The sequence below is a fragment of the Xyrauchen texanus genome, chromosome 13 (genome assembly GCF_025860055.1).
Source record: "Xyrauchen texanus isolate HMW12.3.18 chromosome 13, RBS_HiC_50CHRs, whole genome shotgun sequence".
In the NCBI taxonomy this organism is placed as follows: Eukaryota; Metazoa; Chordata; class Actinopteri; order Cypriniformes; family Catostomidae; genus Xyrauchen; species Xyrauchen texanus.
In genome coordinates this window covers 22,855,579-22,882,498 of record NC_068288.1, presented here as the reverse complement: position 1 = coordinate 22,882,498, position 26,920 = coordinate 22,855,579, and the positions used below count along the sequence as shown (strand labels likewise).

The 26,920-nt window shown below is 43.6% G+C and overlaps 1 protein-coding gene across 1 annotated transcript in view; it reads right to left on the bottom strand.

Annotated features, from left to right (window-relative positions):
• Positions 1 to 24,677, bottom strand: part of LOC127654067 (tumor protein p63-regulated gene 1-like protein) — a 65,626-nt gene extending 40,949 nt beyond the window's left edge. The window contains exons 1-3 of the mRNA XM_052141038.1: positions 24,580 to 24,677; positions 24,002 to 24,247; positions 23,356 to 23,447 (exon numbers count right to left, since the gene is read on the bottom strand). Coding sequence (XP_051996998.1) covers positions 23,356 to 23,447; positions 24,002 to 24,241 — 332 coding nt within the window. The 5' untranslated portion in view covers positions 24,242 to 24,247; positions 24,580 to 24,677. The remainder of the gene's footprint in view (positions 1 to 23,355; positions 23,448 to 24,001; positions 24,248 to 24,579) is intronic.
• Positions 24,678 to 26,920: the final 2,243 nt, after the last annotated feature.

Below are 26,920 nucleotides of genomic sequence, written 5' to 3'. Positions count from 1 at the left end.
TCAATTATTATTAATTAATGTGATTAATTATTATTAATTATTTTTAATTTTTAATTATTAATTTTTTTAATTTTTATTTCCTTTTTCTCTCCCTCTTTGATACGCTATTACGACTGTATCCTTACTATCTTAGATGCTACTTGACATCCTTTTACACGCTTATTTAAATTGAGTTTAACAAGTTTAAATTTAATTTAGATTAAGTTTGTCTGTCCATTGTTTACTTCTGTCTTTTCTGGTGGTTGGATTGGTTGGATAATTAACATCATTATCAAATTTCCTCTTCATTTATCATTATTTGGTAAAGCTTTTGCCTGTTATTTCTATGCACACAATTACTCAATTTGGTTTAAACAAGAAACCCTTAATTCACTTTAAGATTTTCACTTGCTAAATCCTGTTCTATATTTGTATGTAGAATTCCCTAGTGTGCTGTGGTGATTCCACAGTCATCTCTGGTTGGTTCCCAGCAAGCTGGTTTATCCGACCGGCGTTACCGACGCTGGCCGTATGTGAATCTCGGACTCTTCTGTCTCTTTTCATTGGTGCGGCACGCAACGACATCAGCAATTTGGCACTCCAAAGGAAAGTCAACCCCGTCAGTCGACACACACAGCAAGTTTGGAATAATTACCTAAACCAGGGCCTGAAGAGGGGCCACTCTTACGAGGGTTCTAGGGAAAATCCAAATCTTGTTGTGCCGTCTGACAGTTGACACCCTGGTGTTGCCGGTTGTGTTTAAAGTCAAGTTGTTTGAGAGGGCGCACCGTGATAGTAGCACAGGGCCCGGGGACACTGCGGTCCAGTGTTTGGGACCGTTGGAAAGATTAACCGCGCGCTGGTCCCCTGCAGAGTGACACCGATTCACCCCAGGCAAACTAAAAGAAGGTAAAATCCACCCACCAGTATAGGCCACATAATAATAGACATTCCCCCGGTCGTTTAAGCATTCGGCCCATTTCTTTTCTTTCTCTCCCCTAAGCCACACCATCTTCCTAGGGTTTATACCTCGATAGCGCCCCACCCTGTTGGTCCTATCACAAACCCTAGCAGTGGTGGTAGACTTAGGCTCTTTTTCTCCTGCCTATCTATTCCTAACATTAATTGTGTTCTATTTTATTCTGCTGTTCTGTTCTGTCGTAGTGTGTACTTCCAGTTCACATTAGGACAGAGCCTACAGGAGCCATCAAGAAAAACTGAATAAAGAGACAAACAGGCAGCCCGCATCCTCAGATGACCCTTGTGGGAGGTTTGTCAAAAACCTTTATTCAGACCTGCACTGATCCGCGAAATTAGGCCCACCTAACTGTCTAACTGTCTACCCCAGTTAGTCAAAATTACGGCTTATAATAGCCACCTCATTGTAGCTCGCTAAACCTACGCCTACTTGCATTGGCCTCTTTGTGTGTGCTGTTCTTTTCTCTCACCTACAGTAAGCCAGTATGTCCCGTTCGTCCAGTCCCGCAGCCCACTGGGATCACCTCGAGGCCTGGTTGAGCGCAATGACGGACACCTTCCTACCCAAGGATGCCAGGGACCTACAGCCCCTAGGTCGAGAGCAACTGGACGCCGAATTGGACAGCCTGATGGCCCATGATCCAACACAGAGCTACAACCACAAAGAATGGACCAAGATCATCGGAAGTCTTGCCCACAATCTCGTTGCCCAGGCACGGATAAATGAGAAAAGCAACCTCGACCTGGAGCAGGAGGCCACAGCACTAAAACTCCAAGCTGAGGAGGCCCATAGGAACCAAACCAAAACTCAGAGTCAACTAGATCAGCTACGCCTCGAGACCGAGGAACAACGAAATGAAGAGGATGAAACGGACCCAGAACAGAAAAAGGAAGTAGAAAGACTTCAAAATGCCCTGGAAAACCTTTGCCGAGACACAGACCAAAGAGAACAGTTGGAGAGAACAGCCAGAGAGGAACTCGACAAAAAGTTGCAACAAGCCGAGTCTCTCCTTACAAGAGCAGAGACTGCACTAAAAGACAGAGATGCTAAAGCCAGTGCCTGTGAAAACCACCTGAACATGGCCCGAGCTGAAATCCATGAACTTATTCAGCACAGAGACCATCTCCAATATGAACTTGACACTGTTCACAATGAACTGAAACATTCTTATAGACTGCAAAGCAGACAGAAAAGGGAAACGCACACCACAGAGTTTCCCCTGACCAGTAAACCCAAGCTTTTCAGCCAAGAGCTCAGAGCTGAAAAGAGGGGTGAAAGCCCACCGTTCAACATGTCACCAGCCAGCTTCCAAGAACCCCCGTCAGCAACAAAAGGGTGGGAGCCCGCACACCAAAGCCTGGTCACTAACCACGGCATGGCTCCCAAAGAACTTGACAAGCTGGCCAGAAACATCCCTACCTTCACCCCAAATCCTGCAGGAGGCCACGATGTGCATGCCTACCTGCAAGACATAGACTTTCACTTGCACACTGTTCCCAACGTGACCATGCGGGACAGAGTGTACCAGCTTCCTGGATCGACAACCAGAGACTGTCAAATCAGACTACCTACAGCTATGGCAGGCCTTCATGAGAGAATTCTCTGATCCAGAGTCAGAACAAGGACTCATCGCCGCTATGGACCTCAAACAGGCCCGACTGGAAACTCCACAAGCCTACTACAGCCGCATCCGACGAGCCTACTTCAGAGCACGGAACGAACCTGGTATGGAAGAAGATTTCAACTTCAAAACTCTTTTCCTTCGGAACCTGCATCCCACGGTGAGCCATCACTTAGGGGTCCTGGCCTGCCCTCGTAGCATGACTACCCAACAGCTGTGAGACTTAGCCCATAAAGCTTTCACCAAGCAGAAGATTGCTTCTGAAAAGACTGTAAAAAATCCAACCATTTGCCCTGTCACTGATCAGCGCTCAGAGCTGGCCCTAGAGGGCGCCCACCAGCACCACAGTAACAGACCTTTTTACCACGAGTCAAGACCGTTTCATGACAGAAGAGGGCAGCACAACCGTGATGGTGCCCATCCTAAGCACCAGAGCGGGCGCTCTGAAAGATTCTACGACGGCCCACGGCCATGTGGGAAGCCAACCGACGGCCCAGACAGAACCGAACCCCGTCGACGAGAACGTCAAGCCCAGACAGTCCGCAGCGGAACACCTTGCGGCATGCCTCAGGCAAGTCCAAGTCCGAGCCTACCCCAAAGAAAAACAGTGAGGCCACGTCAGAGACCGCAGAGCTCGTGAAAATCCTGAAAGAGCTTCTCCATAAGAAACCTCACAAGAAAGACAAAGAGGACAGGTCAGACTCCTCATGACTAAGTGTAAGGCATGAAACCAACACCCTTCCTGACTGCCCTCCTACTGAACCAAGCACCCAGAGCACCGCTCTTCAGACACAGACAACCGAACCAGCTATCACATCACCAGGTGACAGCGAAACCCACTCACTGCAGTTGACAACCACACATCCTGCAGCGGACAACACAATCCGTCACACCAGTGACCAAGCCCCTAAGATACCAGAAAGTGCTGTTTTGGTTGTGTGTCTCGGCACCGAGTCACCCGAGACCGACCCTAACTGCTTATCGATCACCACACAAGCCCCAACACGAAAACTGTGGAACATGAGGTGAGACTCGAAGCCCTGGTAGACACTGGAGCAGATCTCACTTTGATATCAGCTGAACTTTTTGAAAGACTAAAATTTGAAGCTAAGAGGCAAAATCGAACTCTGAAATCTCAAAATTGTGTGCTAAATGTACAGTCATACAGCCAAAATGACGTCCGGCTTGAACAGGTAGCTCCCATTCACTTGACAATTGGTCCTATGAGTGTGCTACACCCTGTGTACATCTCGCCGATGAACACTTATCCCCTTCTTATCGGAAAAGATCTACTAGACCGCTTCGAGCCCCTGCTGGACTTCAGACAGCTGAAGATGTGGGCTCAAGTGCAAGAACCTCTCCCCCTTCAGCCACCCCGATCACCTGAACCAGACTGTCAGGTCACAAAGGTCACGGGAACTCTCACAGCCATGAAAGCATCAGCACCGAGCGAGATTCAAGTTCGCTACTCTGCACATTTCAACTCACCCAAGACTTTGACTCCTTCTGCCCCAAGGTCACAGCTGACCTGCACTTGAATGGCGTAACTGCCACTGACACCATACTTGCACTATGGGCAGACAACTCAGCCATCAGCCTCTCACTATACAATGCTCTCATTGAAGACACACCGGACCTTCCATCTGCCAGCAAGCGCACCCGTTTTCCTTTGAACTCAGGCCCATCAATGATGGTGACTGCCAAAAGGATTTGCGCCTTGAACTTGAAGTGGAACTACCGGTGTCTGACCCACTACTTCTTGGTCCTTCCAGTCCTGCCCCATGATGTCTACATTGGAGCAGACATTCTGATTCGCCTCAACACTCATGTAGACATTATTAATGAGGTCTTGTGGGCCCCACTGACTTTACAGCCTCCTGTGATTCCAACCAACACTGCGAACCTCCGGTCAGGCCAGACCATTCCAGAGGTCTGCACCTTGGTCAATGAACAGGAAACTGTAGTACCAGCATACACCAAAGGGGTCGCTGTTCAGCTCAACATGCGCTGTGGTCAAACCCTAAACCACACGCTGGGTTTCTTTCAACCTTCACCCGAATGCGTTGAACTTGGACTCGCGCTGGAAGCCACACCCCTCACTGAAGTGTCATCCCGTGCTGTTTACATCCTCTTCAACAACTGCACGGCAATGGACATCACAATTCCAAAAGCCTACCGGGCAGGATGGCTAGTGAGCCACGACTTTCATGACTTTGAACTCACATTACCAATCATTGGGCCCATCCCAGCTTCAATGATACCCGAAGGGCACACAGACAACACCGTCTTCACAACCCCCTTCAAGATCATCTCCATAACTTCAGTCATGCCAATGGACAAAGACCAGGTATGCAGAACAGAACTGATAAAGGACCAACACCTTGGAGTATACACAGTCTTCAAACAGCCTACCCACGAGATTGATGACACTGCCGCACCTCTGCCTGCCAACACGACAGACGACACACCGACAGAGGAGCCGTATCCAGGATTTGAGTCTCAAGTTCAGCAAATTCTAAAAGACGCTGACGCAATTAATAACGATGCAGATCGACAAGAACTCAGACAAGTCCTTTACAAGTTCAAAGCATAATTTGCCAAAGACTCTTTAGATTGTGGTCTCACCGAGCTCCACACCGTGCGCATCCCAACGCACCCTAATGCTCCTCCCACGTTTGTCAGGCAGTACAAGATCCCCATCGCGTCACACGAACCAGTGCAAGAGATTATCGACTCCATGCTTGAAAAAGGTGTCATCCGTCCATGCAACAGCACCTATTCTGCCCCCATCTGGCCCGTCCTCAAACCAAACGGCAAGTGGCGACCCACCATTGACTACAGGAAACTGAATCAACAGGTGCCACTGTCACGATGGCCCATGACCCAGCTGGAGCAGGAAATACCCAGAATCAGAGGAGCCACCATCTTCTCTACACTCGATGTGGCTTCTGGATTCTGGACCATACCAGTGCATCCAGAAGATCAGCACAAGCTAGCTTTCACGTTCGGCAACAGACAATTCACTTTCACAAGGTGTCCGTTCGGCTATGCCAACTCACCTGCTGAGTTCAACATCTTCCTGAACAAAGCATGCCCAGATGCCAGAACAAGAGGCAATCTTATCTACGTACACGATGTTCTCATGAAAAGCACAACGGTGGCTGACCACATGAAAGAAATAGACTATGTTTTGAACCAATTGTCCACTGCCGGCGCCAAGATCGCCCTCCACAAAGGACAGTGGTGCCAAACCAAGGTCAACTATGTGGGCCTACTCATAGGATCACAGGGCATCGAACCACAGTCCAGCCGTATTCAAGCCGTTCAAAACATCAAGCCACCCTCCAACATCTCAGAGCTGCGAAGTTTCCTAGGGGTGTGCAATTACTCACGGCAGTTCATCGAGAGCTACTCAGACATTGCAAAACCTCTAACTGCCCTCCTGAAAAAAGACTGCCCATTTATATGGACAGAGGTCCAAGAACATGCCATGGACGAGCTGAAACGACACCTATGCACCGCTCCGTGCCTGGCTTACCCGGACCCACAAAAAGAGTTCCACTTAGAAGCTGGATTCTCTAGCCACTGTCTCAGTGCTGGCCTGTACCAATGGCATGACCAAGACAAGAGAGTAATCGCATATGCCAGCAAGACACTTCTTCCACCCGAGAGTAAATTCTCAGACTGTGAAAAAGCTCTGCTCTGCACGGTATGGGCCATCCAGAGATTCTCCAACTACATTGGAGCCCAAAAGTTTATCATAGAGACTTGCCACCAGCCTGTCATGTTTCTCAACAGCCAGCGTATCCGAGATGGCGTGGTCACCAACTCACGCATAGCCACGTGGTTAATGGCCCTCCAAGGGAGCAATGTTGAGGCACGATATGCTCAGAATCACCAGTCGGCGCTAGGCAACAGCCTGGCTGCCTGCCAGAACTGCTCTGATAACACACCAGCTGCAACGATGGATGTGGAAGAACCCCAACAACAACAACTAACCTGTCACAGGTTCTTTGAAGAAAATGCGTGCCAAGGTATGCCCACAGCCTACGTCGATGGATGTTCCTACAACCAAGAGGGCATTCGTCAAGCAGGAGCAGGTGTATTATGGGTAAATGACCTGCCGTGCCCACCACAACACTTCAAGCTGGGCCCGCAGTCATCACAGTATGCGGAGGTTGCAGCCATTCTCATAACTCTGCAAATCGCATCGACCCATAACATCAGAGAACTCCTGATCTGCACAGACTCCAACTACGCCAGACTCAGTTTCACATGCCACCTTCCAAACTGGAAACATAATGGTTTTAAAACTTCGAACGGCAAGCCTATCAAACACCAACACCTGTTCCAGGTATGTGATGACATCACAAGAAATAACAACATGATTGTCTACTGGAAGAAGGTGAAAGGACACTCAAGGCAACAGGCCTTGACAAAGAATTGAACGACCAAACCGATGCACTTGCCAAGACTGGTGCACTGCATGGTACTCTATGGTCACCTCCAACCCTCCCACCCACCTTGAACGTTGCAGTGATAACCCGAAGCAAACAAACTTTTCCTGCAACAGTGCCACCCTCACAGCCTCTAACGCTGACTCCGCAGATGTCAAACAACGACATAGCGGACATGCAAGCCTCTGACACATCCATAAAGACTTTCCTGAACCACCTCTCTGACCCCACCAAACACCCTCTAGCGCCGTCTGACCTCACTGACGACCTGTGCCTCAGACGACTACATGACATAAAGCACATGCTGCGTGTGATACACAACATCTTGTGGTATGCACCCGATGACATCACAGCGCCACGGCTTGTGGTGCCACAGTGCCTAAGGGGGGTCATGCTAAATTATGCCCACGACGCACCATGTGCCGGGCACCACGGCGCCAGAGCCACTTATGAGACACTGAAGCAAGTGGCATACTGGCCCCGCATGCAGGAACATGTGACAGAATGTCAGAGAATGCCTGGTTTGCTGCCAATTTCAACCAGCAAACCCAAACCACATAGCCCCACTGCAACGCAGGAGAGTCACAGTCCCATGGTCAGACCTCCAAATCGACTGGGTAGGACCTCTGCCCAGGTCGACGAGGGGCAAAAAATACTTCCTCACAGTCGTGTGCCAGTTCACAAAGTGGGTAGAGTGTCTTCCAGCACCCAACGACACTGCCCAGACCACGGCATACCTCCTGATGAACCACATCTTCTCCAGGTTCGGACTGCCCCTGAGAGTCAACTCAGACAGAGGCACTCACTTCACGGCCGAGATTATGCAACAGATCTGGAGACTCCTGGGAGTCCAAGCTCAACTACACGTCAGTCATCACCCAATCTCATCTGGCCAAGTGGAACTATCGAATCGAACCGTGGTCAGTATGTTGAAGAAGTATGTGTCTGCCAATCAGAAGGACTGGGATGTAAAACTCCCGCTGGTGTTAATGGCTCTCAGAGCCACCCCACAGAACTCAACTCATGTGTCTCCCTTCGAACTAATGACTGGGCGGCAGATGACACTGCCACTGCATCTGCTGCATCAGCCAGGAGACTCCAGCCTGCAGTATCAGCCAGGAGACGTCACAGCCTGCACCACTCACCAGTACCTTGACGAGCTACACCGGCACCTGAAAGCAACATTTGCTTTTGCACAACAACAGCTTCAAAAGAGTGCCGAAGGACAGAAAGCATACTATGATCAGAAAGCGTCGCACCAAGAACTGGACGTGGGTGACAGGGTCTGGTATTATAGCTTCATTCAGCCATCCTGCACAGCCTCCCATCGACTGTCAAAGAAATTACTGCCCCACTGGACAGGACCCCATGAGATCATTGACAAACTCTCCCCGGTGGCGTACCGAATCCAACTAAACCGGAGACAGAAAGAGCCGGTTCTAAAATGGGTCCACCGTAATCAAATAAAATGACATATGGCTGACAGGGAAAAGCGGGGAGGGGCCAATGCAAACTAACCTGATACCCTTAAGCCTCGTACAAACCGTGCTGGCTTCCGCCATCACCACGACGACTGACCCGTTACAACTACACCTTGCCTACTCTCTGGGTAGTGCCATCCCACTCTACGTTGACACCGAGCAGAGGGAAGTGGGTTTTCTCCTGAACCTACCCATCATAGAGTCAAGCCAAATCTACGGACTCAAGGACATTGTCAACATCGGGTTTTGGAAAAGTAACACGCACATCAAGATCCATACCCCAGACGTGGTGGCCTACCACGACAGCGACCCACGGCTGTACCTGGCCCCAAATCTGCACATATGCACGTTGACCAAAGACATTCACTACCTCTACCCCAGCAAACCCTTCCTCAGAGACAACACTGATGGAATCTGCAGGCTGCAACACCTGGGCAGCGATACCCGCTGCCCCGCCAATGCCAAGCCTCGCACTCAAGTCAGCGAGACACAAGCCGAGATCGTAGGCGACAGGTGGCTCGTTAACACTCCTGTGCGCGCAGCTACACTCACCAACGACCAGCATGACACCGCCACCCGTCTCACCTTGCCCAACCAGAGCATGTGGATTCAAGTCCCGAAAGGTGCCATCCTCCACCTCGATGAACTGGCACTATACCATCTCCCATGTGAAGAGTACGAAACAGAACTGGAAATCCCATCTTTTTTCCAGAATCAAAACCTCACCCTAGATCCAGAACTGGAACTATGGATCGAAAGAGAGGGCTCCCAGTTAATTGACATTGCTCCTATCGACACAGCCCTCCAAGTCTTGTCTCGAATGCCCACCTTGACCACCTCACCTGTTGTCCGAGCCTGGACCGCAGCGGACACTGCGATGTGCATCTCTATGGGAATCAGCCACCTCCTGACACTAGGCCTGGCCTTCATCCTGTACAGGAGGCTCAACGAGATGCAAACATCCACAGCCAAGCTCACGAAAGCCATGTCTGTAGGTTTCCGACGGAACCCCTGGAAAGAGGGGACCACAACAGAGACCACCTTGAACCTCATCGAATTGAGCCCTCCGTCCGAATAACCACCTACTACAACACCCTCATGATTCACCTGCCATCCGTCATTGTGATGATTGTCATCCGATGATGTCTCCAACAGGGACGTCACCTGACGAAAAGGGGGACTGTAGCGTCTGGAGGAATCAATGAAGGATAATCATGGACTCAGCTATTTTGGAGACAAAGAACCCCTGTAAGATCACGGAAATGGTCTGTGATAGTACAATGAACGATTGACAGAAAGACACTACCACTATTGACAGAGGATCCTCGTGGTGCTTTCTAAAAACCCCCGCACATGTGACACCCTGTGCTTCACCACGTGAGAAAAGGGCACGTGAGAAGTTGGCAACAGAGAATATGTGTGTCTTTCAGTTTTAAACTTAGAAATGTATGTCTAATGAAATATGTTTTAATCCCTGTGTTTATTTGTCTGATGATAGATCAAAACTAGTTGAAATTAGGTTAGTAGTGTAGTAAAACCTGTTATAGTTAATAAGAGGCCTTATATGTAATAGCCTAACAGTGTATATCCACGTTTAAGGGTACCAAATATACTTTTCTTGGTATCAAATTAAACCTTACGACTTGTCCTAGCGGAATATGAGTATAAGATCACCTTTGAATCATGTTCTGCTAGGTTTACCGTCTTTTGAGTGAGTCAAAGCAAAAGTCCTGACCAAATCATAAAGCATGCAAATGAGCCTTGACCGGACAAAGGGAGCAAATTCAGCCCAAAGCGGAGGGGCCTCATTGGGTCACTTCCCCCCAATGGGGGTGTGACCTCCGTACTTTAAAAGTCAGATCCAGCATTGAAATCGCTCTCTTTTGCTGCGCTCTTCATCCTCTCTTACTTCAACCCTCTTCTGCTGAACACTTCAACTTCTTCTTCTCGTCTTCTTGGCTGCTCCCAACTTCCCCATTTCACTTCAGGACCTCCCTTGGACTTCTCCCGGACCTCGTCAAGCCATCTTACATCTCTCACTTCTTCTCCCGATCTTCTGCAACCCCCGAACACTCGCCAACTATTCAACAAGTATTCCTAAGACGCTCGAACTTCTCGGAACAACCCTTCAATTCCTCTTCAAGTGAGTTTCAACTCCACGCGCTGGAAACACCAAACCGAAATCCTCCATCTCACGGACGCCCCAAGGACACGGCATACACGCAGCCTTAGCCACACGCAAAGGCCTATTTGTGCAAGTATTTCCATTGAAATTCAAATGCATCACAGTGTGTAATTTCCTTGCTGGCTTCAAAGGGTTAATTGTTGTAATAAGTTTGCCATACCTCTAATAATTCTTTACTTTCCCTTACTGCATTTATTTTGTTTATTTTATGTTTATTCTATGTTACATGTATGTTTGTCAAGTGTAGTGATATATCATAGTGCCTTGTATTAAAATCAATTATATGCGTAATTGTCTGTGTTTGGTGGTCATAAAACAAAGCCTCTTTAATGTGCGATTTTAAGCTATGAGCTGATATTATCAAAGTAAGTTAACGTGCTTTTGATGAATAAGCTTATAACTAAGAATAACCCTTCTGGAGAATTGATCAGAAATATCTAATAAAGTGGTTCGGCGGACGAACTGACTGGTTGCGGTAGCCTACGGGTCAATTCCATTGAGGTGTTATTAAAATTAATATAGCCTGTCTGCATATGATGTATATTCCTAATTAATCATAATTCGTTGTGTTTAATTATCTATATATATTTGAAGGCAGACTCTTGGACTATATAACCCTTTTTGGAGCGTTTTACATGTATTGGTGTCCGGGTCACATCGTATGATTGATCTTTGATTACTATCAGTAATATCGGTCATACATTCCCCAAACCTGACCTGCATACCCTACACCGTAGTTCTCGAAGCTATGAAAGCCCCCCCTTTCGAACCGCTTCAATCCGTGGATTTCAAATATCTTTCACTCAAAACCGTTTTTCTAACTGCCCTGTCATCAGTTAAACATGTGGGAGACCTTCATGCGCTGTCTGTCAGCGCTGCGTGTCTTGAGTTTGGACCAAATGACTCCATGGTCATTTTAAAGCCTAGACACGGCTATGTCCCCAAGGTGATCGGTACTCTTTTCAGAGCACAAATTATTTCCCTATCGGTGCTGCCAGCATCCGATAGCGAACGCGACGCCAATCTCCTTTGCCCTGTCAGAGCACTGAGATTGTATACTGCGCGCTCCGCCTCTTTCAGACGCTCTGAGCAGCTTTTCGTTTCGTTCGGAGGGCGCACCAAAGGTTTCGCCACCTCAAAACAGACACTGTCTAGATGGATAGTGGACGCTATTGCTGCCGCGTACGCGTCAAAAGACCTACCATGCCCGTTAGGCATTAGGGCTCACTCCACTAGAGGCATGGCCTCCTCTTGGGCATGGTCCAGCGGGATTTCCATTCACGACATATGTGTGACAGCGGGCTGGGCTTCCCCCTCCACCTTTGTCAGATTTTACAATCTGGAAGTGCCCGCCCTGCAGGCAAAACTACTAGCGGTTTAATATGCTACAGCTCCCCTGGTGAGCTGCACTGACGGGACACATTCCACACAGACCGACACCGCCGCTCTGTCTTTCCCTTCCCACTATGTGCTTATGTATTACACACACACTGGCCCGCACTCTTGCCGGCCAAATATTATTCCCCCCACCCCCGGGGCTCATGCAGTGGATGCTTGGTGCACACGCCGTTGACAATGGGTTCCCGTAGCGTAAGCTAGCTTACGCAATACGAGAGAAACTCTCATAAGAGAACGAATCGGTTACCTAACGTAACCTCGGTTCTCTCTAGATGAGGGAACGAGTATTGCATAGCCGGCCGTGCTCGCGCCACGAGCGATTTTCGCTTCATTCAATAAAAACCAGGGTTCCAGCCTACGAACTTACGCTTATATGCACTCTAGCCACGCCCATTCTGGCGGGCTTTGATACAGTGACGGCGCGGGCGCCTGTCATTGGACGTGAGTTCACTCAAGTTCGTCTATAGGCTGCAGCAGTTGCCGCAGAGCAACCAATGAGCTCGCTAGCTAGCCCGCTCTAGGTATGAAGCTGCTGCACTGCGTTGACAATGGATACAAAATTAAGGATAATTTTTTGGCTTCAATATCTCAGAAAAGATGAATCTTTCCCGTAGCGTAAGCTAGCTTACGCAATACTCGTTCCCTCATCTAGAGAGAACCGAGGTTACGTTAGGTAACCGATTCTTTTTACTGAACATAAGAACTACTTACATTTATAAATGCCACAATAAACCAGAAACATAATTTCATAGAATAAGTAACAAGTAATAAGATCCAGCACTGTTCCAGTTGTGTGCATGGAAAATCAAAACCTGTCAATCTAAGCGATCAGTCCAATCCAAGCTGTAAAAGAGTGGCCGATTGGTCTCTACACATCGTCCATTCCCACCATACACACCCACATTCCTGAGATCAGAGATGATCTTATTATCAGTTTAAGAGGTTAATCAAGTTTGCTGTTTGTTAACTATTGTAACACATCGACCAATCAGAGACAGACTTGTTCATTATTCAATGAATAATCCAACAGATGTCTCAAGACTGTAACAAGCAAAGGTCCAAGTAGGCCCAAGCCGACTCCATTATGTCTACTCCCCCACTGATCATTATCAAGCCTTTACACTGTCTTTGCTGCCACTGGACCAGCAAAGAGTGGACCCCCAGTGACATTACAAGCGGGGGAAGTTAGCTGCATGCTAGAGAAAAGAATGCAGAAATATTGATTCACTTCTTTCCTCCATAAGTAATGGACTCAAAGCCCAGAACAACATACTTTTCTTCATTAAATTATAGACAAACTGTCTATAATTTCACATGTATATCCCCAGGTCATTATGTATAGGATCATTACTGTATTGTAAAGTGTTTTTAGTACTGTATGCAGTTTTACGCATGACTTATGACAGGACTACCAGCTAATGTAAAATGATTTAGTATCATGTTTCCTACCAAATTAATCCTTGTGTGACATCCTGCACAATAGTACACTCACCTAAAGGATTATTAGGAACACCATACTAATACTGTGTTTGACCCCCTTTCGCCTTCAGAACTGCCTTAATTCTACGTGGCATTGATTCAACAAGGTGCTGAAAGCATTCTTTAGAAATATTGACCCATATTGATAGGATAGCATCTTGCAGTTGATGGAGATTTGTGGGATGCACATCCAGGGCACGAAGCTCCCGTTCCACCACATCCCAAAGATGCTCTATTGGGTTGAGATCTGGTGACTGTGGGGGCCATTTTAGTACAGTGAACTCATTGTCATGTTCAAGAAACCAATTTGAAATGATTCGAGCTTTGTGACATGGTGCATTATCCTGCTGGAAGTAGCCATCAGAGGATGGGTACATGGTGGCCATAAAGCGATGGACATGGTCAGAAACAATGCTCAGGTAGGCCGTGGCATTTAAACGATGCCTAATTGGCACTAAGGGGCCTAAAGTGTGCCAAGAAAACAACAGAAATTGAGACTCATCAGACCAGGCAACATTTTTCCAGTCTTCAACTGTCCAATTTTGGTGAGCTCTTGCAAATTGTAGCCTCTTTTTCCTATTTCTAGTGGAGATGAGTGGTACCCGGTGGGGTCGTCTGCTGTTGTAGCCCATCCGCCTCAATGTTGTGCGTGTTGTGGCTTCACAAATGCTTTGCTGCATACCTCGGTTGTAACGAGTGGTTATATCGGCCCATTCTCCTCTGACCTCTAGCATCAACAAGGCATTTTCGTCCACAGGACTGACGCATACTGGATGTTTTTCCCTTTTCACACCATTCTTTGTAAACCCTAGAAATGGTTGTGCCATTTCTGGCACCAACAACCATGCCACGCTCAAAATTGCTTACATCACCTTTCTTTCCCATTCTGACATTCAGTTTGGAGTTCAGGAGATTGTCTTGACCAGGACCACACCCCTAAAGGCATTGAAGCAACTGCCATGTGATTGGTTGATTAGATAATTGCATTAATGAGAAACTGAACAGGTGTTCTTAATAATCATTTAGGTGAGTGTATATACATGTATATATAATTCTGACCATGCATTGTATGCTTGCTATATTAATCAGAGCATAAAGGGGCTTAAACTAAGCCCAATCATGCAAATGAGTCAGCTTCCATACAAAGGAACATTTCCCGCTTGGAAATTGCACCTTTCTCATTGGTCAAGCCAGATACGAGAGGAAGGACCTCCAGCAGAAGTTAAAAGACACGTCCCACCTCTTAATCTCTCTCTCTTTTCCCCTGACTCTCTCTTCCTTCTGCTGCTGGTCGGGACCACGAGGTGGCAGGCCGGAGAGGCACAATGAACACCATAGTTCATCATAATTTCTTCATTCAACGTGGAAGAAATTGGTTGCAACTTCCACACCACTGACCCAAGGAACAATCAAGCCTTTCTCCTGCGACTGCATCCGGGCACTCTCTCAACAGCCAAGGCAATTGAAAGTATCATACCAGTAACTAACTGAATGCAGTTTTAGTGCAAGCCAAAAACACCTTTGTAACAGAGGTGGTCTTAAGAAACGAATGGTTTTCTCAAATGGTCTTTTCATAACTTAGTCACATAAATTTGTGTGTATGTCTTTGTTTAGATTAGTTATGTGTTCATATTTTAGTTCAATAAAGTTTTGTGTACATTCTTGCAAGTTGATTCAGGTCTGCTTGTAAATCAATTTAAATTTAACGATTCAATCTCAGCTCCATGCTAAGAAAGAGTTATTTTTGTTTGGCCACTAAAAATATCCTTTCTGAGAATTGATAGACGATCAATACTGAGTGTTCGCTGGACAAACAGATAAATTGATTGTAATATTAATTCAGCTACATCAAGTTAATTCTATTAACCAATCCAAATATTCATAATTAATTATAATCCATCAATCCATCCATCTTCAGCCGCTTATCCAAAGTCGGGTCGCGGGGGCAGCAGCTCCAGCAAGGGGCCCCAAACTTCCCTATCCATAGCCACATTAACCAGCTCTGACTGGGGGACCCAGAGGTGTTCCCAGGCCAGTGTGATGTAGTAATATCTCCACCTAGTCCTGGGTCTTCCCCGAGGCCTCCTCCCAGCTGGACGTGCCTGAAACACCTCCCTAGGGAGGCAGCCAGGGGACATCCTTACCAGATGCCCAAACCACCTCAACTGACTCCTTTCGACGCAAAGAAGCAGCGGCTCTACTCCGAGCTACTCACGGATGACTGAGCTCCTCACCCGATCTCTAAGGGAGAAGCCGCCACCCTTCTGAGGAAGCACATTTCGGCCGCTTGTACTCGCGACCTAGTTCTTTCGGTCATGACCCAGCCTTCATGACCATAGGTGAGGATAGGACCAAAAATTGACAGGTAGATCAAGAGTTTTGCCTTCAGGCTCAGCTCTCTTTTCGTGACAACGGTGCGATAGATTGCATATAACGAGTTATGATTAATTATTCATGTATCCCTTTTAAAGATATTTTGACTGGTATATTTTGATAAATAATCTCATCCCTGTTTCTAAGGAGATTTCACTTCAAATCTATACCTATATGTGTAATATTATTGTCAATAAGCCATGAGAATAATATTACTCCAATAAGAGAATTAATCATTAAAGCTAATTCCCTACAGTAGAAATTGTGAGCTGATACAACGTGATGTTGTATTACGATTTTAATGGTGGAGAATTTTATTCGCACAAATAATCTAGTTATTTGTAAATGATCTAAATTGTAACGTTTGTCAAATGCGACTGATTCCATTTTTACATTTCCTTACATAGTAATGCAGAAATAGGACCATTTAATTTAGTTCCTTGCTCACACATTCTGTTTCCCTTACAAATAATGGTAATGTACACAACACTTTAACCCATGCAGTGAACATCTATCATACCAAATTTGCTACCTATATTGGTGTGAGAATCTGGGCACTTTAACTGATTAATGTTTGTTTGTGCACTGTGGAACGCCCTGATGTTCATGCATCGATGAAACTGTTTTCATTGGTGATCTGGGTCAACACTAATCACTGGTGTTGGTTGCTATGGCGACAAAAGTTCATAGGAAGTCCTAAAGAGACCCTTCTGGGGCAATTTACCGCACATGCGCAACCTGGCAACGCCATATTATAAACAAAGTACAGCTAAGCATAACACAACACCGCTAAGCTAACCGATTAGCGAACTTTCATTGAAACCCCTAAATACACTACACTATAAATGAACACATTAGCTGTTATGTTGTATTTAATTAATTTCATGTTGAACAGGTTTGCTTTTTTAATTAAATATGCAATTAAATATGCTATACGTTGATAATTGTTATTTTCTTCAATCATCTAATTATTAGAACACCTATAATATGTTGCTTGTAAGTGTTTGCTTCAGCTAGTGGAAGGCATGGTATAAGTGTATCTGAGCAAAGGATCAGGATTGTACCACCTCTGCCTCATTTTGATACAGGAAAATCCTGCTGACCCTACATAGGACAAGCAGCTACTGACTCTACATAGGACAAGCAGCTACAGAAGATGTATGGATGAATGTGGGGACATGCTTAGGGCATGATACTAAAACACAATTTAAAGCCACTTTAATGCAACTAACCTAAATGTTATGTTTTTGTTTTGACAGCATATACAGAAAATGTACAGCTAAAGCCATTTCAACAATGTCTTTCATAAGAAATGTATAGCAGTCCCAAAGCTGAACCACATGAATTTTATCTTTTGTTTCAAGTCAAAGCTCAAACATCAGAGCTGCTCCTGGCACCCCAAAAGGCAGATGAGGAGAGTAGTATGACTCTCAGGTGGCCAGGTAGGAGACCCCAGGGCAGGGACTTGGTCCGAAGGTCATTGCAGGGATAGAATAGGGAGGCCTGGGAGGCAGCCGCAGGGCAGAGACTGGATCAGGATGCCTGGGAGGCGGCCACAGGGCAAGGACTTAATCAGGAGACCTGGGAGGCAGCCACAGGGCAGGGACTAGATCAGGAGGCCTAGGAGGCAGCCAAAGGGCAGGGACTGGGTCAGGAGGCCTGGGAGGCAGTCCCAAGGCAGGGACAGGAGGCCTGGGAGGCGGCCACAATGCAGAGACTGGGTCAGGAGGCTTGGGAGGCAGCCACAGGGTGGGGACAGGAGGCCTGGAAGGCAATCACAGAGCAGTGACTGGAGGCCTGAGAAGTGGCCTCAGGGCAATAACATGATCCGAAGGCCTGGGGGGCGGCCACAGGGCAATGACATGATCCGGAGGCCTGGGGGGTGACCACAGGGCAATAACAGGATCCGGAGGCCTGGGAGGTGGCCACGGGGCAGGGGTAGGGTTAGAAGGCCTAGGAGGTGTCCACATGGCAGGGACAGGATCAGGAGGCCTGGAAGGCAGCCACAGAGCGGGAACAGGATCAGGAGGCCGGGGAGGTGGGCACAGAGCAGGGACAGGAGATTTGGGAGGCAGCTCTAGGAAGGGAATGGGGTTTGGTGGTTTGACCACAGGTGTTGGAAGCTTAGGGGGTGAAGCAGCAGGAGCAGGGACTTGAGATCCCAATGAGATGGAGATGGGTCTGGAGACCGAGCGGGAGGAGAAGTCGGAGGAGGAGTCTCAGAATGAAGAGTGGGCGGAGCCGTGGGAGGCTTGGAGCACGGAGCAGTGGATGCCAGTTTTGGCCCGGGGGTTCCCGACATAATCCATTGAGTAAGGGGAACCGCAAAGTTCCAGAGCCTTCTCCAAATACACATCGTGTCCAGTGAGGATCAGCAAGAGGCATCGGTTCCTTCAGTGCACTATTCAGACCAGTCCAGAAGAAAACCACCAGAGAGCGGTCAGGATAGTGCACTAAATTCGCTAGTTTTAAAAACTCATGGATGTGATCCTCAACTGTACAGTCCCCTTGCTTGAGCAGAAGAATTCTGACAGCTGCTAGATCTATGTTGGTCAGTTCTTCTGTAAAGGGTAGTTGCTGACTACCCGGAGATGCTTGATCTAATTGCAGGCTTTTAACCCTCTGGGGTCTGAGGGTATTTTGGGCCCTGGAGAGGTTTTGACATGCCTTGACATTTGTGATTTTTTCATTTGCTTAAAAACATATTAATGGCTAAAGTCAGGATAGAGAATGAATGTGATCTTAATGATCTTAATCAAGTTTTAAGTTAAAATAATTAATCTGACTATATATTTTCTTTACATAAATACTTTACTTAATTTTAGACCTACACTACCGTTAAAAGAAGTCTCTTCTGCTCACCAAGACTTTTTTGATTTATTTGATCCAAAATACAGAAACAACATTGATATTCTGAACTCTTTTTACAATTTAAAAGAACCGTTTTCTATTTAAATATATTGTAAAATGCAATTTGTGATTTCAGCATCATTACTGCAGTCTTCAGTGTCACATGATCCTTCAGAAATCATTATAATATGCTGATTTTCTAATATGGGCATATTTAAATTGCATTTGACTAATTTAACCCTAACACATATTTGCAAGCACAAGCTTTGTTGATGGTAATGAGGCATTATAAACACTAGATAAAATATAATATAAACATTCATATTATTTTTACATCATATTACATATCATATTTATATTATACAGCATACAATTTAAATACCTGCTTTAGCCGAAACAGCATTTAAATGTAACTGAAACTTGCATATTAGGACATATTTCTGACAAATGTATCCTCAGCTGGATCAAGTCTCTCTTCAAAATACAAACGTTCATCGTAGTCCCGTTCTTCTTCTGAGGAAAATGCTAACTCTTCCATACTATCCTGGAGCTTTCTCGCCTGTGTATCGTTGCAAAATCGCAGAAAAATGAATGAAATGTATTTACAACCTCACTTCCGGGGGCGTGTACCATTTGCATTGATAGTCTCAGCACATTAACGTATGAATGGAGCGCTCTGCTGGAGGGTGGCATCACATTACGGATAATTAGATAGACCAGTAAAAACTGTACAAACTGTACATCGCTTTGTTTCAATCAGATTGCATTGCAGGAGAATATCTGTTTTAAATTTGAATTGTTGTAGACATTTTAAGCTTTCTTTAGACATATGTTTCATGTTTGTGTGATAAGAATTCGCAGAGTTTCAGTTCATTTTTGTGACGTGTTTCTGAAATACGCTCGTGAACACAGAGACTGTTGAAAGCTCACCCTTTTTATTTTCTTTATTTTACAAAAACACAAGATTTTGTTGTTATTGTGAGTGTGCACAAATAAAAGTAGACACTTTATAGTCTCTAATGATGTCTTACACTTATCTGTATTAGTGTTGTCAAAAATACCGGTACCAAGTCGGTACTCAAACAAAAATTATTTACAATACCAGAATTTCTGAAGGTACCGGGGTACCCACGCAGAGGCGGGAACTTTCGAACGTTCACAACAAGCAAAGATTGCGGCAAGCAAAGCTGCTGTTGCTGCAAAGTCTCAACTGAATCATGTTGAAATGAAAAGTGGGAAAAAGCCAGGTAATTTGAGGCTGATGAAAAAGGAAACATCATAAATCAGCAAAAACCTATTTGTAAACGCTGCTTTCACAATTTTATGACAAAAGGAGGAAACACATACAAATTAATAAAGCACCTGAAAGACAAGACACACGGATTTATTCAAGCAAATAAAGCAGGCGAGTTTAAAAGCATATTATCTTTTGCATTAGGTCTGAAACGTTTAGTCGACATTATCGATATCGTCGAAAACACAAAATTGATGAGAAAAATGTTCATTGTTGAATAGTCATTTGATCTCATTTAACGTAACATGAAATCACATTAAACTGTAACGATATCGCGTGAGAGCAGCAATTCACGCCTGATGGAGGAAGAATTACACAGATCAGTCCAGATGCACTCTAAACTTTCACAGTTTATTTTATGTAGATCCCAATGTATTAGGGAATGATAAAAAAAAAAAAAAAAAGTACATTCAGAAGCATGTACCGTTGTGGAATAAGCTGAGGCGGAGCTCTTTAAAGGAAACATCCCGGCGTAACATCTTAAATGTACGGAAGCTCAAAGAGGACTTGCGTTATTATTATTTTTCTGTCTCGTTTTCTCGTGATCTCGACATAACTAAGGTTGTTTTCTCGTGATCATGACTTAATTTTCTCGTGATCTCGGCATGACAAAAAGTTGTTTTCTCGTGATCTCGACATAACAAAAAGTAGTTTTCTCGCGATCATGACTTGTTTTTTTTTCGAGATCTCGACGTCTCTCTGTCATTGACAACTTCCAGATTAGTGACAGATACCTTAGAAGAAGACTATCACGTCTACTACTTTGTCGTAGAAAATACAGTGACCCTGAACGTTTGGTCAATTTCATTGCCAGCCAACTTGAGGGACCGGGACGTCTGCAAGCCAGCCGCGATTTAGATCCGAGTGCGTGCATATTGCAGTTATGACGTTACTTTGCGGAAAGCACAGAAAGACGTGCTTCTTGACTCCTGTTGAGTGCAGAAGAAAGCGAGTCTTACTCTATTGATGAAAAAGCGTTTATTAAGTGTTTGTGACGTGCTGCCTGGTTTTTATTAATATGTTTTATTTAGCTTATGTGAAAGGTGACTGGTAGGAATACTATTGCATAGGGCAGGTGAATATTTTATAACCAAAGTGAAATTAATTAACATAACTTTACATTTACATATAATAAATTGTACTTTTCTGCCAAGGATCTCTCATTGTCCTTCATACCTTGTAATAAACTTTTAATTGTAAACCCTGTAGGTCAATTAAAAACTGTATAGAAAATTAAAGGCAAAAACAACTTTTTGTTATGTCGACAACACAAGAAAACAACTATTTTTTACGTTGAGATCGCGAGAAAACAACTTTTTGTTATGTCGAGATCACGAGAAAACGAGACAGAAAAACAATAATAACGCAAGGCCTCTTTGAGCTTCCGTATAAATGCAGTAAAATTGCTTTATTAAAGTTCAAATAATACAGAAGCAGGTCATGTTAGTAACTATAAACTCAGAAACTGGCATTTCTCTGTGTGGTCGGTGCCTCTTTTATGAGTTGTGCGAATGTCCCTATCTAAGGGGGAGAGATTGAAACTTCACCGGCTGAGAGAGACTCTGCCTCGGTGAACTCCTCCCTCGCGCACGCACGCTAAATGCAGCTAAATTAGAACTTTCTCGCGACTTATTTAATCATAATATATGTCACTCTGCATTTCTTATCATGAAGAAAATTGGCAATATGCATCTTTATTAATAAGAGATTAATTTGGAAATTGTTTTTTATTAATTCTATTGTATGCTTGTTTATTTAGCCTTTTTTTTTAGTACTTGGTAAAACTTAAATTAAAAGTTGCAAAACTTGAAGCAAATCTTATATAAGTGTTCAAAAATACTTTAAGTATACATTGTTCAGTTTTGTTATAATTAAAAAAATAATATATTTAAATTAAAGTGTTGCTCAATGGCATATTTTTGTTCTTAGTTCTGCTGCGAATGTTTTGTAGACTTTGTTATTAACTCTTTCCCCGCCAGCGTTTTTAAAAAAAAGTTGCCAGCCACCGCCAGGGTTTTTGACGATTTTCGCTAAATTTTAAATGGCCCGCAGAATATTTTCTTCCATGAATATATGAAGATGCTATATATCACAATAAAGATCTGAGCCTCTGCTTTTAGGCAAAAAAAAAAACTATTTTATTTTATCTTCATTTGTTCTTTTTTTATTGCGACTTGAACAGAGGTCGGTTTTGTCAAAAAACAACATTTCAGACAAAAATCTGATAAAAAGGCATGTTTATGTCTGATATTTTGAGCTTCTCAATACTCCACTTCTTCATGTTTGAGACAATCGCAGTCTGTTTCTTTGATCAAAGAGTTGCATACTCTTTCAAAACATGCGGAGGGATCTTCCTTACCGTATAACACCTAAAACACGGAAACCCGGAAAATTCCGTGTTTGGCGGGGAAGCGTTTTTTCATAAAACACAGAAAATTCCGTGTTTGGCGGGGAAAGAGTTAAAAGAGTGTTGTTTAGTAACCTGTTTTTGCTTTGGTACCGAAAATGGTATCGAGTACCGTGAAATTTCACTGGTATTTGTACCGACTACTGAAATGTTGGTACCGTGACAACACTAATCTGTATACCCAAAAATGACGGAGTATTTTAAGTTGTTTCTGCTGTAATGATGAAAACATCCAGCAGGACGCGCCGGCGCGTCTGTCGACCCCAGATGGTTAATGAAAGTGAAACAATCAAAGGTGAACTCAAAGAGCAACAAACAAGAACTGACAAAGAGGGAACAAAACTAGAGTTATTTATACACACAAGGGCTAATAAGGGAATGGAAAACAGGTGAGAGCAATGGGGAACAGATGGCAGTGATGTGGGCAGTGCATTATGGGAAATGTAGTCTGGGAGAAATTGAAGACAGAGGACAAAAACCACTTCAAAATAAGCTGTTGCTCTTGTCCACCACATCACTTTAATGTTGATTTCCTTACAACATATTCTCAAAATATTATGATTTTTTTCTCAAAATGCTACAACTTCATTCTTGTAATTTTATGTTTGTTTTATTTTTTAATTTTAACGTGGCACTAAAATGCCATTGTGGATTTCCTATTGTGTTCCACAAAAGAAAAAGGTCATATGGGTTTGGAACGACATGAGGGTTAGTAAATGATGACATATTTTCCAATTTATTTATTTTTTGGCTGAACTTTCCTTTTAACTATAATGTTCTCTTTTAGACAGACATGTGAAAATAATAATAATAACAATAATTTAACTTACTAATATAATATTATAAACTTACTCAGCCATGAGCCAAACACTCTGGACAGCACCATCTTCTGAGGGGTCAACCAGGGCTTTAAGTTCCTCAATGGCTTGGTCCAAAGTTCCAGGCTATAATGTGTCAGCACAACAATTCATATTTATAATCAATGAATATTCAAGTCAAATAACAATACAATATTGTGCTTATAGATCTTTACAAGGAATAGTATTTCAGAGAATTTGGCAACAGTGGCTATGATGGTGGGGATGATAATCCCATTTTACAACTTTCACTTGAACACTTGCACAAAAACGAATTAGGTCTCTGAGCTGAACAACAGACTCAAATTTGCAAACCAAATAGCCTCAGGCAGACTAAAGAGGAAGACAGTCATCAATGATCTCTGCAGGCACAAAATATGTTTGCCTCAATAATAGGTCACATGTCAGTAGGCAGTACCGGACTGGTAAGTGTATTATAACTACCATTGTTTGCTAAAGGTGTTGTTGGCAGCCTTCTATTGTACTGCTGAGCAACCATGGCTTGTTTGCGCCAAAGCACTCAAAATGCAAAAGAAGCATACTGTAGATTATGTGTCAAGATGATTACTAACACACTAGAACATCCATTTGTGGTCAATGCAGAAAACTGTGATTAGGACTAGACATCAAAAAGATATTACCCTGAGGACAAAAAATCTCTTCATTTTATACTGTTCCACAGTTGACGTCCATTTAGCTTTGACCACTGATGTACGTGCAGAGGAGATAGTTTCCTCCCTGGCCTCTGGAGAAGGTGTGTTGTGTTCATCTGTTTCACTGGGAGATTGCTGTGGCTGGATATCTGACTCTGGTTTGGGAGTCTCCTGAGCCTGTTGCTTCAAGTCCACAGCCTTGAATGACTCTTCATCTCCGTCTGACATTGTGGACTGCAAAGATTAGATTGTTAGCATTCATCATTGAGAGTCTGCAGTCATTTAAAACACTCATTGCAAACAAGTAATGATAAAATAAAATAGCGTTCTGCTACTACTAGTCATAATAATAATAATTTGTTAATTAACTGTTCAAAACAAAAATAATTCTCACTAGCAGTATATCCATTGAAGGAGTTTTAAGTATAATAAATCATTATTGTTCCCAAGACAACGAAGTAACATCACTAATGTAGATATGGTTACGTTTCTTAGAAAATTAAGTCCACACAAGAATGACTGTTAAAATAATAACTTTAATACGTGCATAAAATATGGCATCTTACCGATGGCTGCACGAATTACGCTTAAATCAACCTGCTGTATTTTTTACTAGACGGGGTGACTCTGCGTCGGGTGCATCAGAAACTATTTCCTGCTTCCGTGATTCTCGAGTTTACAGCGAGCTGAAGAGATGGGCGTTGAAAAGAAAATAAAACCTTCCTATAGTTTTCGAGGCTATGTGAAAAGCATTACCCCCCCCCCATTTTGTATGAAGATAATTTAATGTCAAAACGATTTTTGCGCAGAGTAAGATTGGTGAAATTGTAAATAAAATTGCAAGTGTAAAACAAAAACAAAAAACGGATTTGCAGTATTTAAATGCTTTGTGTAAGTGTAAATCATGTATTGTGAATCTGTAACTATAATAATTCTTCAATTGTTCAGTATTCTTCTGACTTCTGACCTAAATATGGCCAAAAACATTGTAAACCTTCAAACAGTGATATACGCAAAGTCTTTATGAGTCTTGGCTTTATGAATAAGTCTTTATGTGTAAATGAACAATTGCAAAAGTGTAAATGATTTGTGTTTGTGGCAAAAATATTTTCCAGAAATAATCCGATATACACTGGTAGCCAAAAATGTGGAATAATGTACAATATTTAGCTGTTTCTTAAGGATATTGGTAATTTAATTAACCAAAGTGCCATTCAACTGATCACAAAGTAAAGTCAGTACATTACTGATGTAAAAAAAACAACAGCATCACAAATATATATTTTTTTAAATAAAATCTAGCCTGGGCCCATTTCCAGCAGCCATCACTCCAACACCTTATCCTTGAGTAATCATGCTTAATTGCTTTTTTGACATTAGAAAATCAGTTGCTATTAAATCAGACAGAGTTGAAAGCTTAACATTGTGTTTGTGTTTGTTTTTGAGTTGCCACAGTATGCAATAGACTGGCATGTCATACGGTCAATATTAAAAAAGAAATGGCAAAACAGCTTTCTATAAAACTCGTCAGTCAATCATTGTTTTGAGGAATGAAGGCTGTACAATGCTTGAAAATGGCAAAATCCTGAAGATTTCATACAAAGGTGTATGCTACAGTTTTCAAAGACAAAGGACAACTGGCTCTAATGAGAACAGAAAGAGATTTGGAAGCCCAGACACAACTAAACAAGAGTAGGTCAGTACATCAGAGTCCCTAGTTTGAGAAATAGATGCCTCACATGTCCTCATCTGACAGCTTCATTGAATTCCAACCACTCAACACCAGTTTCATGTACAACAGTAAAGAGAAGACTCAGGGGTGCTGGCCTTATGGGAAGAATTGCAAAGAAAAAGTCACTTGTGAAACCCAGACATTGGACAACAGATTATTGGAAAAGAGTGTTATGGATCATAATCCCTTTGAGCTTTGTGGGATCAGCTAGACTGTAAGGTGTGTGAGAAGTGCCCGACAACACAGCCACATCTATGGCAAGTACTACATTAAGCATGGGGTGAAATGTCACCTGAAACTGACAGCTAGAATCCCAAGGATCTGCAAAGCTGTCATTGCTGCATGTGGAGGATTTTTTGACAAGAACTTGAAGTACTGAACAATTTTTTCAAATTGTAATTGTAAATTTTCAAGTTATTAAAGTCCTGACTATACATTGTGATCAGTTGAATGCCACTTTGGTGAATTGCTTTCCATAAGAGCAAACTGTGTACATTATTCCAAACTTTTGGCGGCCAGTGCACATTGTAATGTTCCGTGTTCCCTTTTGTTGCACTCACACTTTTGGCATGACTCAATAGTGTGCTAGTGCAAGTCAGAAGAAGTGTGCAAAGTTTCACAACACACAAATTATACTTATGCAAAGCATTAAAATATTGCAAAAAATTGTTTCTTACGATTGTAACTTGATTTTCACATTACAAAACATTCTGTGTGTATGCAAAACATTCTGGTACACTTGCACTTTGAATTACGTTTTCAACTTACTCTGTGCATGCAAGGGCGTAGATATTGCTTGAACATTGGGGGAGTTGCAGCGTGAAGCATTTACATATTTTCATTGATCATGGTATAAATAAAGGGGTGGGTGGGGGTGTACTTGCTTGTTTTGATTATTGGGGATAAAAAATTATAAAGAAAAAAATATTTATTGTAAAATGATAAAGAAAAAAGACTAGATATGTTCTCAAAGCCTGATTTATTGTAAAAAATGATAAAGAAAAAAATATTTATTGTAATAAATGTTAAAGAAGAAAGACGATGTGTTTCCAAAGCCTAATTGGTTACTTAAGGTGTCCAGAATTAGATACTGAGATTAAGAGATTTATGTACTAATTTGTTTAAATCAAAATTATAAAGGTAAATTTGTGCCTAAAAGATTTGTGTATAGTAGG